The following is a 16,831-nucleotide window of genomic DNA, read 5'->3' as shown; positions in this document are numbered from 1 at the left end:
GTGCCTGGTAGCCAAATTCAATGAGTAAGTTTGCACTGTACCACATAACATACTTTTGTGCCCTGATTTTATTTTACTGAAGAATTTTTTAAAGTTCTTATACCATTTCCTTGAAGAACATTTGTAAGGACCATCTAATATTCCATTCTGTGAAAGTACTGTAGTTTACCATTCTTTCCTTGTTGAGTCTTTAGAATGATAGAATTATAGCAATGCTTTGCTGGACATGTCTATGCCTAACATCATTTTCCACATTTAGGACAGACTTATTAAGATAGTTTGCTTAAGTAGAATTGCTGGGTCAAAGTAAAGAAATTTGATATTTTTGATAAATACTTTCCAATAGGTGTACAAAATAGTTCTCCAATTTATATCACTACCTTCGTTGTAAGAGAGCAACTGTTATTGCACTGTCATTAAGTATAATTTAAAAATGGATAGGACAGAATTGATAAATCATTTTAATTTGCATTTGTTTGAATTGCTAAAGATGTTCAAATGTCATGTTTTTGTAACAGATGTATTATGTTGAATTGTCTTACCATTTCCCACTTTTGGGTGTGTGTGTTGATCTTACTATTGTAAGATCTTACTATTGTACTATTGTCATGGCAATATATAATGAAACATAATTAATAGTGGAAATTCTAGCAGCAAGCACAGCTTGGTAAATGTTTAGGGGAGTACTGTATGCAAAACTCTAATTGTGTATAAATTAGGGTAACATAACTGCTCTAATAGATAGGTACAAATTCACAGTGAGTTAACATAATAAAAATGTATTTCTTGTTCATGTCAAAGTATCATACGGGGGTTCCTAGTTGGGCACCTTTCCTGTGGTTGTTCAGGGACAAAGACTCATTTTGTTTCATGGCTTTCCTCTCCCGTAGGTTCTTGTACTCATTTCCATTCAGTGAGAGGAGGGCCCAAGAGAATGGGGGACAATATGTGGGAGATTTTTATGGGCTAGGCCTGGAAGTGCCACATTGAATGTCCTTCCATTCCATTGACTAAAACAGAATCCAGTGGACACAATTAATAGCAAGGGAGAAAAGAAAAAAGATTTGGTGAACATCTCGCAAGTCTTTGGCTAAACTGCCATACTTGAAATAGAGAAATCTTTTCAAAAAATCGGATGCTATTTATTGCTTTTACTACTTGAGTATATCTAAGAATAAATCACCCATGTTACTTGGATTACTTACGGGATTTAAAATAGTAAGGAAAATTTTAAATATTGAAAAGAGATAATATAGCTTTTTAATGGGCCAGAGTGGTAGGGAAAGGATATTAAATGGTCATTGGCCACTTGTTTACACACTGAAGAGAAGACAGTGGAAGTTGTTGGACAAAGTGACTTTGACACGTTGTAAACAAGTCTTGGGAAGAGTAACAGTCACTTAATTATACATAAATTAGATGTACAGGAAACTGTGTAAGGAATTCGTAATCAGCTCAACCAATAAGTTTGATGACTTACTACGATGATATTTTTAATCGGGTATTTTAGTTCGTTTTCTCATTTCTATCTACGCAGGTAATTAAAGTATACAGTGAAGATGAAACCAGCAGGGCTTTTGAGGTTCCCAGTGACATAACTGCCCGAGATGTTTGCCAGCTATTGATTCTGAAGAACCATTACGTCGATGACCACAGCTGGACCCTTTTTGAGCACCTGCCTCACATAGGTCTAGGTAAGGATACAGAGTCATAGTTACACATTGCTTTTCTGTCCCTTCTAGTTTTGATCATATGGCAAACATTTTCTTCAGATACAGAAAAATAAAAGAACAGAATGAATAGTCCTTTTCTTTATTCTTTTATTTTTGATATTGGTGGTGAAGAGACAAAAATAATAGAACAAAATGGAAATAAGGGTAGAAATATTACACATTGACCACTCCTCTTTGTTTATTAAATAATGATTTATGTGAATTTTTGAGCAAAACATAGAGTCCAAATTGATGGAGAGATAAATGCCATAATAATCTTTAGTAGCACAATGAACATTTTCTGAGAAGTTAATACAATAAGCAGTTATTTGAACTATTTTTTGAACTGAGTGTAGGGCAGACATGGGGAGTACCCACAGCGGTGGTTCTCTTTAGGGGAACATACATCCTAAATTTTTCTTGAAGAAATAAGTAACTTATTCACATTTTAAGTCATAAACATAAAGACTAACCTTTTAAAAAACATTTTTCATTGGAAATGCATCTCTCTATTGTGAACTTTTGAGGGTTTTGTTTCTTTCTTTCCAAATCTTTTAATGTTATAAAATAATTTTCATTCTTCTCCTAGAGTGAGACATGATTGGCAACAATTTTCTCTCTCCTCTCTCATTTTTACAGATATTAGTGTTGGAAAACATGCTCCCATACTAAGTAGTTGAGAAAGGAAGAAGTTACGGCAATGCCATTCAATTCTTTGAATTCTGTATTTGTTTCCTGTGGCTGTTGTAACAAATTATCACAAACCGGGTGGCTTAAAACAACCAAATATTTATTCTCTCATAATTCTGGAGGCCAGAAGTCTAAAATCAGTATCACTGATTCTTGGGCTGAAACGAAGGTGTCCTCAGGAATGCATTTCCTCCAGAGGCTCTAGGAGAGAATCTGTTCCTTGCCTCTTCCAGCTTCTGGTGGCAGCTCATGCCTTGGCTGTTGGCACCATCACTAAGATCTTTACCTCTATGGTCATGTTGCCTTCTCCTCTTATGTCTGTGTCAAATCTCCCTCTGCTCTCTCTTATAAGAACAGTAGCATTTAGGGCCTACCCAGATAATCCAGGATAATCTCCTCATTTCAAGACCCTTAACTCAATCTACAAAGTCATTTTTTTTAGCCATATAAGGTAACATTCGCAGGTTCCAGGATTTAAGATGTGGATATCTTTTGGGGGCTGTTATTTACCGTACCATAAACTGCTTCGTATTACCATATTTTGCTGTGTATAATGCGCACCCATGTTTTTGGCCCAAACATTCAGGGGGAAAAAATCTTTCATTTTAATTTTTTAATTCAAATTTTTATTTGTTTATATTTAGTACTTGGTTTTTGTATTACAAAAGAATTTTAGCATTTATTTTTTTAACATATTATGGTACAAGAAATTTTATGTAACAAATAATTACAAAACACAAGAACAGATACAAGATATAAGAAATTTTATGTACCAGTAACACATTTACGATATTCATGCATCATAGAAGGCCAAGAACTCTTCGTAGTTGCAAGTTCATCGTAAGTTCAACAAAACTGATTATCTTATTCCAGGGTATTATTTTGCATATGGATATTGTTATAGATTTCTAAGGTTGCACTTTAAACTCATAAGCATAGATAAAAGAATTAAAAACAATTAGATCTGCCCCTGTATAATGCGCACCCTTATTTTTCCCTCACAGATTTAGGCAAAAAAGTGTGCGTTATATATGGCAAAATATGGTATATGTCAAAAAAAAACAAAAAAAAAAAACACAAAAAATCTTTTAGTAATAAATCATTAAAGTTATTTTAAGTAATTTGTCAGTGACAGCTGAATTAATTCCGTCTATTTGTTTTGGAAGAATTGAGAATTTTATATCTAGTTGCGGGTCATTCACTTTCTTGCAAAGCTAACTACGAATATATAAAATGTTCCCTTTGTTTGATGCATAGACGGTTTACACCCCAGAACAATAGCCAAAGTAAGGTTCAGTTCAGATGAGAAGTTTACCTTTGCTTTATGAATTAGCATAAAGGTGATATTGGTAGAAAAGGTGTGTTCTTAGGCGGATCTGTTTTTAAAAGATTCTGAAAAGGGGCTCATTTAGAACTACCTGCGTTTTCTGAGCCCTTCAAAAAGTGTTTCTGTGCTTCCAATTTGAAGACTATTGTCCTAGAATATGTCAGAACCTCAGAGAGAAGCCAGAGTGAAGCCTGTGGAAAAGAATGTTGTAGTTCGACAGTCTCCACAAAGATCTGAACCCCAGCCCATCTTCTCTGACCCCCAGTTGATAGTTGATGAACTACAATCCGTCAGCTGATCTTGACAGCTGAGCCTATACCTGCCAAGAAAACCTGAATTCTGAAAGTATGCTATTCTGAGCAGTGCGACTTACTGCCTCACCCTCCCAAGGGCAGAAAAAGCCCCACCTGTACTTTCTTCATTGCTACTTGTGACTAATTTGATGTCTGTTCATGATAATTCATCTCCTAGAAATATGGTGTTAACTCTCAGTCGATATCTGCCGTACTCCAAACTGTTTCACTTACTTGTGCTTGTCGGAACATAGCTCTTAATTAGTGTAATATATAAAATACAATACTTCATACTCTTACATTTTTCTTTCAGGGAGACTTTTAAACATTTTTTTTTTTTGTTATAGTCACTATAATGTATCCTTAACAAATGGCTCGAAGTTCAGTAATAAAAATCTACTCTGTAAATCAAGCAGCAGTTTTCACTGAGACCACTGCAAATTCTATAAAGGAATAAAACACACAAGTCTTTTAATGTAGAGGCTTACAATGGAACATTGAGAATTAATTTGAGCTCCATAATAAATTAAGCTTTTAGACATCAAATAGAAATACATTTCTCCATTACTGTATTTTCTGGAAACCACTGAAATAAAATCAAAGGTGTGAGAATATTGTCTTACAGCTTCATCAACCATGCATTAGACCAAAGCTTACGAGAAAGAAATTTAGTTCTAGAGCTACTTGTGTACTTTTTGTTTTTTCACTCAGATTATATCTTTAAAACAGTAGAAACATTGCAGACACTAACGCTACCCAAATACTAATGTGTAATTGATTTACCGGCTTCCAATTCTTTATTTAACAATGTAACAGGAGCATAACCACTGTTGGTCTTCCTCAGCATAATATATAAAACTGATGTGTTTATTTATGTACATTTAATTTTTGTGGGTCTGTAGGTTATAAATACTCTTGCAATATCTATTCAGTGGTATTAAGTAACTTTCTTCATTTGCATGTTAAAATGAAGGAAAAGAACTAGAGTGGATTTCCCTGCTTAAGTAGGATATGTAGCTGCAGATGCCCTTGTCCATAGAATGAACCACTAACACCTTGACCTGTAAATCTTCTGTGAGTGTCCTTGATACAGTGAACCCGTGGACAAACTATTTGTCAAAACTTTGGTGACCAGCTACTCAGTTCTGTGTATTGTTCAGGAGATACTCTTGACCTTTCTTTGATTGACATAATGAATTTTCAGTGAAAAGAAGTCTAAAAGAGCGGGGGTGGTATCTGTTAGCTTAAAAAATATTTTTGATACAAAAATAATTCAGCTCATTGTAAATAACTGAGAAATAAAGATGTCAAGAAGAAAACAATATTATCCATAATTTTACAACACTGAGATGACATTTATTAGTTTCTCTATTTTAACACACTCTCTAATTATACTATCCATTCACTTTTGTAGACTACCTTCTTTGTGTGTGTACACTAAAAAATACATCCTGAGTATTTTAGTTTTTTTTTCACTTTACAGACTCCACATAAACTAGGAACTCTCCCTGCCTTTCCCTCTTGCGTTCCTCAATTTAGTAAATATTTACTATTTTGTACCAAACCTACTAGAAAAAAAGCACTGCTCTTGTGAGTTTGCATTCTAGTGGGGAGAAAAAAAAAAAAGTGACTAAAATGTGTAGTCCCTTAAGTGATGATAAGCACTGTGGAGAAAAAGAAGGCAGGGAAGAGGGACAGAGTCCTAGGGTGGGGATGGGGAGGTGAGGGGGAGATGCACTTCAAGTGGAGGGACCAGAAAAGGCCTCCCAGACGGAGACATTTGAGTAGAGACCTGAAGCCGACAGCAGCAGGCCTTGCAGTGAAATGGAAGATTGTTCTAGACAGAGGCAACAGCAGGTGGAAAGGCCCAGATGAGGCAATGTGCTTATGTTCAGGAAGCAGACAGGAGGCCGATGTGTCTGGAGTGGAGTCAGTAAGGTGGGGTGTAACGGGAGAGCACTTCACAGAGCTGCTGCAGAGCTGGGTCCTGGAGGGTCTCGTAGGTCATGGGGGCGGGGGGACTTGACTATTACACTGAGTCAGAGGAAAAGGGACTGGAGGTCTTTGAGTCAGAGGGCAGTGTGATCTGATTTAGTTTTTCAAGGATACTGCTAAGAAGGCCAGAAGGCAGAGTTTGACCTTTTGGAGTCTTCCTGGATTGATCCTTGCCCATCTCTTACTTCTGCTAGTTGTGCACGCCCTGTTGTACTATCTTCACCCTATAGTCTGCACATTGATAAGGTTTAGTGTTTACAAGGTCCTGAAGCCTTACAGGCAAGAACATTTTGACTTGTGCGATAGAAAACAGTTGAAGGTTTTTGGCACTTTAGTTCACTTTAATGTCCAAGATAAGCTTAGGAAAGTTTCAGAGACGTTCTGTGTTGTTAGTAGATGAGCTGCTACAGTTGCTTCTGATCCATTAAAGCATACTCCAAATTACTAACGTCAGAAGAAGGAGCCCTTGACATTCAAAATATCGTAGGTCTATGGAATCTAAAGTCTGTTTTCAGGGTGATGTTTTCTGTGGCCAAAGAAACTTCAGTCTTCTTAGTGTTTTTACTATGAATGCATGTGTGTGATAGCTAATGTTAATGTGTATCTTATACGTGCAAGGCACTGAGTGAGTGGTTTTACATTAATCTTGGTAGATGCTCTCAGTACTTCGCCTCATAGCAACCCTGCTGCAAGGTATGTTTCTATGCAAGGTATGTTTTTTTTTTTTAATCTCCATCTACATATAGTAATACAAAGACTCAATGATGAAATACCTTGCTCAGAGTCAAATATTGCACAGATCTAAATTCTGTCAGATTCTAAAGTGTATGTGTTTTCCTTGAAAGCCTGTTGGTTTCTCCTCACCCCAATAGATCAGGCAAATGTTCCTGGGATTCTATTGTTGGGTCGTCTCTGTTTAAATTTCCATCTCTATCGCTCTTGCATGTTATAAGTTTGCATTTTGAACCCTCCAGAACATTTTCAGATAAATCTTTGCTAAGGTAGTATTGAAATTATCAGGATCAAACTGACCCAACCTGGTTCACTTTATAGCAGAGCCAGCTATTTATTTTGGCTGAGCAAGAAGGTCACATTGCAAATGACTTGTTCTTGAATTTCTACACGACATAAATAGTAATATGCTATTTGGAACTTTGAATACAATATCAATATTTCATATCCTCTGCCCATAATTATTAATAAAGAATGCTGAGAATTTTAATAGGTGGAATAAATCATCGAAGGCAGCTAAACATCCTGACTTTGTTATGAATCCTTGATTTGTCTCACTGTGGATGATGTTATGATGAGTTTCTAGTTGGACACACAATTTTATAAACATTGAGTGTAAAACATCAGTATATGAACAACTATGTTTCCCCTTGTCTCACGATGTAATAAAAACTTGTTTTATAACTGGTGTGTTTTACTTCACAACCACTGGATGTCACTATAGTTCCCCAGATGGAGTCCTCTGTTTTTATAATCATTGTTAAGAGGAAGGTGGGGGAAAAAAACTTCAGTTTTAAGTCCTCTGGAACTTAATGGGATCTGTGTTTGTCTTGCTCCCATTTTGATCCCTAATTGAAGCCATGGTATGAAGCCATGGCAATTAACACAGTACCTCAAGCGCATACCTCTAGACTCCTCAGCAAGAGGAATTAATTGTATTTTAGTGTCATTGCTGGGGACAGCTGAGATTTCTATTGTGACTATCATTGTGGAGTAGCTTTAATAAGCAAAATGAATGACTGGAGGCTTTTATACCACTTTTATGTGTGCCGCGATACCCACGTGATCTCTCTCAGAAAGAAGCAGTGCACAGCAGCAGTGAAGGGATGCTTCACAGCCACCTGCTTTGAAGCTGCTACTTCACTTTTTTTCTTTTTCTTTTACAACAGAGGCTCAAGTGTTTGTTGTTGTTGTTGTCTGGAGCTGATATGTAGTTGTTCTTTCTGTGCTGTTTGGAATTCACCAGCCGTCAGAGTTGCCATCACCCTCATCGCCAGCAGAAATAACTGTGACGCCTGTAAGACGTGTAGCACTGCACTTCCTTCTCTCCTGAGACTTCTGTCTGCCTGGCCTGAGTTTTGAGGAGACTTGGTGTTCTAGTAGCATGTTAAGGTTGGAGATAAAAAATATGAAGCCAGTAAAGAGTGCTCATAACTAAAGCTGCCTCTTGTCCAGCTGATTTTCCCTTCTTGGTACTCGTCCTTATAGCCGGAGTTCAAGTCTCATCATCTCTCTCCTCGTATTCCGTTAGTCTTACACCTGTTCCCTTGGCCTCTGATTGTACCAAAGTTACCCATCTGCATGCAGGCCAGATTCTCCTTGCATTAGGGTCCAATGTCCTTGGCAAGGCTCGTAACACCTGTGACGTGAGCCGCCCTCCTATCTCCCGCCCTGTGCCTCACCCCTCCTTCCTCTAATTTATAGATTAGAGAACCGTCTCTCGTTGCCAGCGTACACTGGTTTCTATGCCTTGCTTTGCTTGCTCATGCTGTTAAGATTCCCAGGAAATCCCTTTTCAACCATTTTTACCTGGCTAACTGCTATGCCTCTTCCAAGGATTATTTGGAATTTTAATAAAAAAATGTCAGCAAAGTATAACGACTAGCTGTTTCCTAAAAATACCTATGTAAACAAAGTACGGTGAAAACCCTCAGCTATCCAAGCTGACTGACAGCTGAGCTCGCGACATAATCTAGGGAAATGAGAGAGAGAGGCAGTTGGAGGCATCCCGTGCTCAGCCTTACGAAGTCGAGTTACCCTTTCCATCTGAGAGCAGATAGGGAGACACACCTGCCTCTTCCATATGCCCAGTCCCTGGGCTCAGACTTCTGCGGTTCAGAAGCTGTTCCCTTAGACAATCAAGACACTTGCTGGCACCACCCTTTCTCATATATCCGTTAAGAAATGGCAAATCCCGAAAATAACAGAGCGGTACAGGAAGCACTAGGAGTGAAAGTGATGAATTGTGTCCTGGGAGGTGATGCTCCCACAACTACATGCCATGGATGGGTGTGGGAAACAAGCAGATTTGGACAAGAAATAGGTATAAGACTATTGAAGCAGGACTATTTACTATATAGCAATTAGAAAAATAAAACTTAATGCTATAATAATAGGGGAATGCTATACTTTACAGTATACCCATAGGATGTAAGTTATGCAGCTTTTGTTTATGTTTTGGAGTTCTTCCTTTGATGACTGATGTGGGCAAACGTAAGATTATAATGCTGGTTGAATAAAAGTATATATTTTTCACAAGATTTTGGAAATATGTATGTGTTTTTATATGTTTATAAGTAAACAATATTTTATAAATTTTGTGAAAAATATATACACAGATACTCATATAGACCAGAGAAAAGACAAGAAGGGAATATACTGAAATGTTAAGTGTTATTCCTGATTGACAGGTTTAAAGATGGATTGTGATTATCAGCTGTTTGTGTTTTTCAAATTTTCTGTAATGGAAGTATATTATTTTAGTAATCAGAAAAAAAAAGAAATAAACACAATTTTTAAACTTTTCAAGATATTCTTTTTTTTCAACTTTTAAAGAGATTTTTAAAAACTTAGCTCAGACATCTTCCTGAAGCCCCAGGTTGGGCCAAGCACCTATCTTCTGTGCTGCTATATTAATTTTTGCAACTGTATTCATAGTGATCGTGTTATTACAACTAGACAGTAATTCCATCAGAGCTGGAACTCTGTGTATACGTACGTCTTTGTAACCTAGGATTTAGGACAAATAAATGGTTTTTGAACTAAGCTGTATTCAGTTGTAAGGTATTTATATCAAGCATTCAGAGGATGCAATACAATGTACACAGAAGGAAGAGACTTAGAAAAGAAGCCAAAGAAATCACAGGCCATGTCCAGATGGAAATTTACTCTGAGTCCTTGAAGGATGCATTAGGTAACTTAGAATGTATGGAAGCTGTTTCTAAGCTCTTTAGGTTGAGATAATATATATGCAAATGCTTCATGGAAAAATAGGCTTTCTGTGAATATAGGTTGTGATCATTCAGTCCGAGTTAATATGAGGACGATTTCGATTTGCTGAAGAATGAGCCATTAAGGCCTTTATACCCATCAAGCTGAAGTGTCAAAATTTTCCTCTTAATGGACCTGAGGAGCTGAGTTTGGCGGTGGCAATTTTCTGGGGGATCTTGCTGGTATTAAATAGTTTTCTTAGGTTAAGGAACCTTTTAGAAATTGAGCCCTATTTTATTCCTTGCTTCTCCAGTTTTTGTTTTGCTTGGTCAGAGGTTGCTCATTTTTATCTGAAAATAAGATTGACGAAATGTATGTAGTTTCTACCTAGCGCAGAGAAGTACAAGGACCATTTGTCTCCTGGAGTTTCCTGTAACAAAGGTATACAAAGAATTGTTTTCTGGGTGAATCAGAGGTAAAAGCCACTCTTGTTTCTTCTCTTATCAAGTGATGAGAAGAGTAGGGACTCAGGTTTCTATTTGAGCCCTGTGCCGTACTTTCAGTAGATTCAGCAAAGAAATCCAGGCAGAAGGTCACAGGTGAACACTTTCCATACTGGGAGGATTGAGATTTTTTAAAAGACTTTGAAGTTAAATGAACAGTTTCAGAAGAAACTTTTTTTTTCTCTTTTTTTTCCTTAAAGAGAAAGTTTCTGAAAATTAAGTAGAAAACAGAATTATATGTCATCATCATTATTTGGTAATATTTCATTCTGTAACTGTAAGACTTCACTGATCTGTCAGAAACAAAAAATAAATTTAAAGCAATATGAAACTTGTTTTGTTTCAAAAAAGATTTTTTTTTTTACACTCTTGGAAGCTTCCTTTCCCCTTTTCCTCCTTTTTGGTTACCAAGTTGAAGTGAATTAAGAATGGTCTTTCCTATTTTCCTACCTACATACTGTAGGAGTGGTATTCATCATTGTAATTCACTTTCCATTGCCTAAAGTTTCAAAAATAAAAAAAGATGTATCTTTGAAGTTTTAATGAGATATTTTAATGTAGTATTTTAGATGTATTTATGAAGTTTAAAAAATAAGGTCTTTAAAATAATGATGATGAATCTATGTGAAAGTTACCTGGGGTCATTTCTCAAATGGTAACTCAGAAAGCATCTGGGTAATAGTTTGTAAAACTGTTGTTTTAAAATGTTACAGCAAAGGGCCCCTCATTATGGAATAGATTTGTTTCTCTTTTGATATTTTACAAATACATTATAGGCGTGGCCAGTTAGCTTAGTTGGTTAGAGAGCGGTGCTAATAACACCACCACGGTTGCCGGTTCAATCCCCGCATGGGCCCCGCATGGGTCCCTCCTAAAAAGAAAAAAAAAAAACATTATAAATTTGTAGGATTACTTAGTTGGTTAAAATCTGCTTGGTTTAAGAATGGGACTAAAGAAGAAGAGTCAAGAGAAAGTATTGTAAGCCATCTAGACTAGTAATTTCCTTTGTTTCTGTTTTCCCTTTCTTAGTTCTTGGTTATGATGTCTTATGCCTGGGCCTAGGCAAAACAAAGCTGGTCTCTAGTGACTTTTCACCTCTCCTTTTAGCATTTTTCTTTTCCTCTTAGAGGAAATAATCCATTTAGGCATCTCATATCTTCATGTTGAACCTTCTCCCGATTAAGATCTATATTTACTTAGATATCTGCCTTTAAAAAAACAACAACAGTAATTTTCCGTAAGATGTGATTAACTGATCATCAATATGCCTCTTAGGGTTATTTGGATTATTGTAGCATTAATCCTTTAACCATAATGAGACTTGGTTGGGGGCTGGTATATGACAGTGCATCCAAATTGGGATGGGGATGCATAAATTTAAAAAGATTGCTTTAATATAATACAATTTTAAAAAGCCAGATTCTGTAATAAGAAAGTTTCGTCTCTGTTACCAAGTGAGAATCTGAGGTAAGAACCTGTGGCTGCATTTCATCCTCTGGACTTTGTTTATTTTGTTTTCTTATATGTTATCGAATTTTCAATATATAGAACCAGAAATCTTCTTTGAAGGCATGGAAAGTATGTCTTTTGCTTTCTTACATACTCTAGTTTCTGCTAGCTTTATTTGAATAAATTTTTCTTCTTAAAATCACCAGCATGTTTCCCTAATGTTAGTACTTACGTTATTTACACAATTGGTATTATAGTTCTGTGAAATTTTCTGTAGATACCATATCCCTTATTTTTCCTTTCTAGATTGATATGCTGAGCTTTATTTGCATATGGTCAGTAAAACCCTGACTAGACTGCTCTACTCTTTGGTGATCACGTATTACTATGCGAGTTCTTTTGTTACACATTTGTCATAGCTGTTCAAATGTGTTTGGTTTTTCTATCCATTTTGTTTTATTTCCTTTTTGGGTGCAGTTCAAATGCATATGATTTGTGTTACTTTCATGTGAGGTTAAAACTGATATAATTGGAAATATTGCCCATTATTTTTTTTTCCCCTTCCACTCAAAATGTGGTTGTTTATTTTCACTTAATTAGCAAATATTTATTTAACACATTTCAAAATAAAGGAATTTGAGGCGATTGAAACATGAGAACTGCAGGAACATGAGAGATTTTAGGTGATACTGAAAGAATGAGCAGGATATAAATAGACTCAGCAGAGGTGCAAGGGACAACCCCCCCACACACCATGCCCCCCACCGCCCTACCCCCTCCCCAACCCCCACCCTGCCTGTGGGAACTGGAGTGAAGGCACAGGCAATGCTGTGCAGAGGGAAGGAGCTCGGACTTGGGGCTGACACGTGACTGCTGTTCAAGTCCTGACATGTTTGTTATTCTGAACTTCAGTTTAATTTTCTGTAAAATGGAGATAAAATGTGCTCATTAGATTATTGTATTAGTTTCCTAAGGCCGCTGTAACAAATTACTACCAATGTGGTGGCTTAAAACAACAGAAATGTAATCTTTAGCCATTCTGGAGGCAAAGTCGAAAACTAATTACACTGGGATGAAATCAAGGAGTTGGCAGGGCCATTCCCTTTCTGAGGGCATTAGCGGGACTCCATTCCTTGCCTCTTCCTGCTTCCGGTGGCTGCCATCATTCCTTGGCTAGTGGCCGCATCACTTGAGTCTCTGCCTATGTGGTCACATTGTCCTCGCCTCTTCTGTCTGTGTCAAATCTCTTTTGTCTCTCTCTTATAAGGATACTAACATTTGGGTTTAGGGCTGACATGGATGATCCAGGATAATTTCTTCATTGCAATATCTTTAAGTTAAAGACATCTAGAAAGGCTTTGCTATATAAGGTAACATCTACAACTTCCAGAGATTAGGAGCTGATGTCTTTGGAGCCATTATTCAGACTACTGCAAATATTATACAGTTTAAATACAGTAATGGAAAAGGTCTCAGATTGAGACTTACAGGGATGTAACTTCTTTTATTTCTGTAACTTGAATTAATTTTGACTCTCAGTCTTGTACCTTCTTAATGACAGACACTTTAATCTGTTCACTTTATGGATTGTTCTCAGTCTTGTTGGGGTACATAATAAAGTCAGGTTCTATAAATGAGTTACATACACGTTTAAAATATTTTCAATTGAAGGATTGGATCTACTTTCACTGTTCCAACATTCTTGTGGGGCATTTAAGTACCAGGTGGGATATTTTTCTAACTCTTGTCCCACTCTTCATGTTCTGGAAACTCTTGCTCCTGTCAAGTTTATTGATTGTACATAAAGCCCTTAAGTCCATTGTCTTCTCTTGGCCCTTCCATGCTCCTTCTTGGGGAGTTGGTACTGTTGCAATGCTCTTTCCCCATATTGGGAGGCTATGGACTCACGTGCCTCGACATTGCACTCAGCTGTTGCTTCTCTACCGTGCTAGTCTTGGGGCTTGTGCGTGAGGCTGAAGGCCTCCTAAGGCTCCAATCTGGTTTGAGCCACACATCACCATTAAACTTACTGCCGTCAGCCCCTCACCCTGAAAGCCTTCTAGTTCTGGAAGGCAGAAGGATCCAGGGTCACTTGGGATCTATACCATCTGCTTACCATCTTGCTCCCTCGCAGTCTTCACTATGCTCTTTCCTCCACTAATCCTTTAACTCCAGCTCCTTTCCCAGAGAATAGAGGGTGGGTCCCTGTCTCAGGCAATGGGGAATTGGCTCAGCATGATTTGTCAAAGATGGATAAAATCTACTTTGAACCTCAAAAGTAAAGAAAATGCATCTGTGTCATTATTTTCCTCTCTGAATAGTGTACCTTGAGGGAAGGACATACGCTGTTTTCTTAGTGGTAAAGAGAGGTAATTGGTATGAAGAAACACAGATTGGTAAGACAAATAAGCAAACATCTTGCTTAATATGTTGAAGTTTTCTCCCACTGTAGTTGCAAACAATATATCGTTCTTAGCACATAGTATGTTTAATAATGTGAACCTGTGTTTCATAAGCTTGGAAATACCAGATGGGTTTGTTTGAGAAGTAGACAAAAGTAAGGACAGAAAGATTGTTAGGGATACAACTTCCCACTCAATATCTCAGTGACAGCTGGATCTCTGCCTCCACCCCCCCCCCCCACACACACACACCTGTGTCTCTCACAGTGCTCTGAACTCATTAATGGCAACACAATTCTTCCAAGAGCTTAGGTGAAGAACCTTGGTGTCTTCCTTAGCTACCCTCCCTCTTACATTCCGTATCCGATTTGTGAGCAAATCCTGTTGGCTCTACCTTCAGAATATATCCAGATTCTGCCTACTACTTATATGTGGACTGCTACTACTCTAATCCAAGCCACATCGTCTCTCCCCTCATTGATTATAATATTCGACTAAATGGTCTTCCTGCTTCCACCCTTAAGCCTTTTACAATCAGTTCTACACTCAGCAGCCAGTGTGATCCAATGAAAACAGAAGTCAGTTCATGATATTTCTCTGTTCAGAATGACTTGTTATCTAACTCAGAGGAAAAGCCAGATCCTTACTATGGACCGCAGGGCTTTACCCAATCCCCCCTGTGCATCACCATTACTTCTCTAACCCCGTCGTCTGGTCCTGTCCCCTTTGCTCACTCAGCTTCAGCCACATTAACCTCATTGCTGTACTTCAAACATACCAGCCTTGCTCTTGCCTCAAGAGCTTTGTTCTTGTTCTCCCTCTGGATAATGTGATTGGTTCATGCCCTCTTCTCTCAGTCTTTGTTCAGACATCACCTTCTCAATGAGACCTTCCCCGGCAAGCTATTGAAAATGGACTCCTTTCCTCTGTGCCCTCCTCTCTCCTTCTTCCCTGTTCTATTTTTCCTCTGTATTTTTTATGGCCACCTTTTAAGATTTACATTTTATTCATTGTCCATGTCTTCCCATTAGAATGAAAGCTCCACGCGGCAGTGATTTTTGTTTTGTAGACTACAAGATTCCAAGCCCCAAGATGAATGTCTGACACATAGTAGGCCTTCAGTAGTGTTTGTCAAGTACATGGATGAATGACTGAATTATAACTGCCAGAATACATAGATTTATCTCATAACAAGTGGGCAGTAAACAAGCTTTTTGAGCAGGGGTCACACTGATACAAATGTTCTGTGAGGTTTGCTATGATGTCAGTGTCCAGGTTGGATTGGAAGAATAAGAAAGTAGAGGTTTGGAGATTAGTTAAGAAAAGATGAAGTTTTAAGTTGGAATGGTAATAGAGGGAATGGTAGGGGCTTGGTTGTATGAAAGATACTCAGAGGAAGAATTCCTGATGCCTGGGGATAAGGAGTGGAGGGTATTGGATAGATATAAAGAAAGATGTAATGGAGATAGGAGGATTTAGGAAAAAGCAGTTTGAGAGGGTAAAAGAAAGATAGCTGTTTTTTTTTTTTTTAATTTTGGTAACATGTACATAACATAATATTTGCCATTTTATCCATCTTTAAGGGTATAATTCACTGGGACTACGTATATGCATATTGCTGTGCAACCACCAACATCTATCTCTAGAAAAGTTTTATCTTCTCATTCTGAAATTGTCAACCCAGTAAACTCCTCGTTTCTTCCTCCCCGCATCCCTGGCACAACCACCATTCTACTTTTTGTCCATGAATTTGCCAATTCATGGACCTCACATAAATGAAATCATACAATATCTGTTCTTTTGTGTCTGTCTTATTTTACATAGCACAATACCTTTAAGGTTCATCCATGTTGTAACAGGTGTCAGAATTTCATTCCTTTTTAAGGTAAATATTCCATTATGTATCTATACTGCATTGTGTTTATCCATTTATTTGTTGATGGACGTTAGGATGTTTCCACCTTTTTGCTATTGTGAATGATGCTACTATGAACACTGGTGTACAAATATATGTTCCAGCCCCTGCTTTCCCTTCTATTGATTATCCGAGTATACTCAGAAGTGGAATTGCTGGAATTATTTTACATTTTGAGGAACTGCCATACTGACTTTGGTTTTAGGCAAACTGTGTTTGAGGTGGTGGCAAGTGTAGCATTTAGGACTGGAATGTGAGTGAAAGCAACTGTAGCCAAAGACTTCACTTCAAGGAACTTGACAAACATAATGGCTGAAGAGGGGAGCATGAATTAGTTTAGAGAAGGGAAGAATAGAGTTGAGCCAAGGACTGCATCTTAGGAGGGAGAAAGAGCTACAGGAGCTAGTCAATGAGACAGAAAAAGAGCAGTCGGAGTTAGGAACAGAACCTGGAGTGTTGATACACACTTAGCTCAAACTCATCCATATTCATTGAGCACGCTCACAAAAACCTCCTTTCAGATGAATAAGGCTCTATTTAAGTATGACATTACTTTCAAGGGTTCGGGTGTTACAGGTCACAGATCACTACTGAGTGTTGAAT

The 16,831-nt window shown here is 37.7% G+C and overlaps 1 protein-coding gene across 3 annotated transcripts in view; it reads left to right on the top strand.

The window, feature by feature from the left end:
* GRB14 (growth factor receptor bound protein 14) overlaps positions 1 to 16,831 on the top strand; it is a 115,488-nt gene that overhangs the window by 71,727 nt on the left and 26,930 nt on the right. For all 3 annotated transcript variants that reach the window (XM_088794686.1, XM_088794687.1, XM_088794688.1), the window contains one exon: positions 1,538 to 1,694. In XM_088794686.1, the coding sequence (XP_088650812.1) occupies positions 1,538 to 1,694 (157 nt within the window). The remainder of the gene's footprint in view (positions 1 to 1,537; positions 1,695 to 16,831) is intronic.

Source organism: Rhinolophus sinicus, chromosome 17 (genome assembly GCF_057876585.1).
Source record: "Rhinolophus sinicus isolate RSI-liver-muscle chromosome 17, RSI-T2T, whole genome shotgun sequence".
Classification (NCBI taxonomy): domain Eukaryota; kingdom Metazoa; phylum Chordata; class Mammalia; order Chiroptera; family Rhinolophidae; genus Rhinolophus; species Rhinolophus sinicus.
Note: the sequence above shows the minus strand (reverse complement) of the source record. Positions and strands in the feature narration are given on the sequence as shown.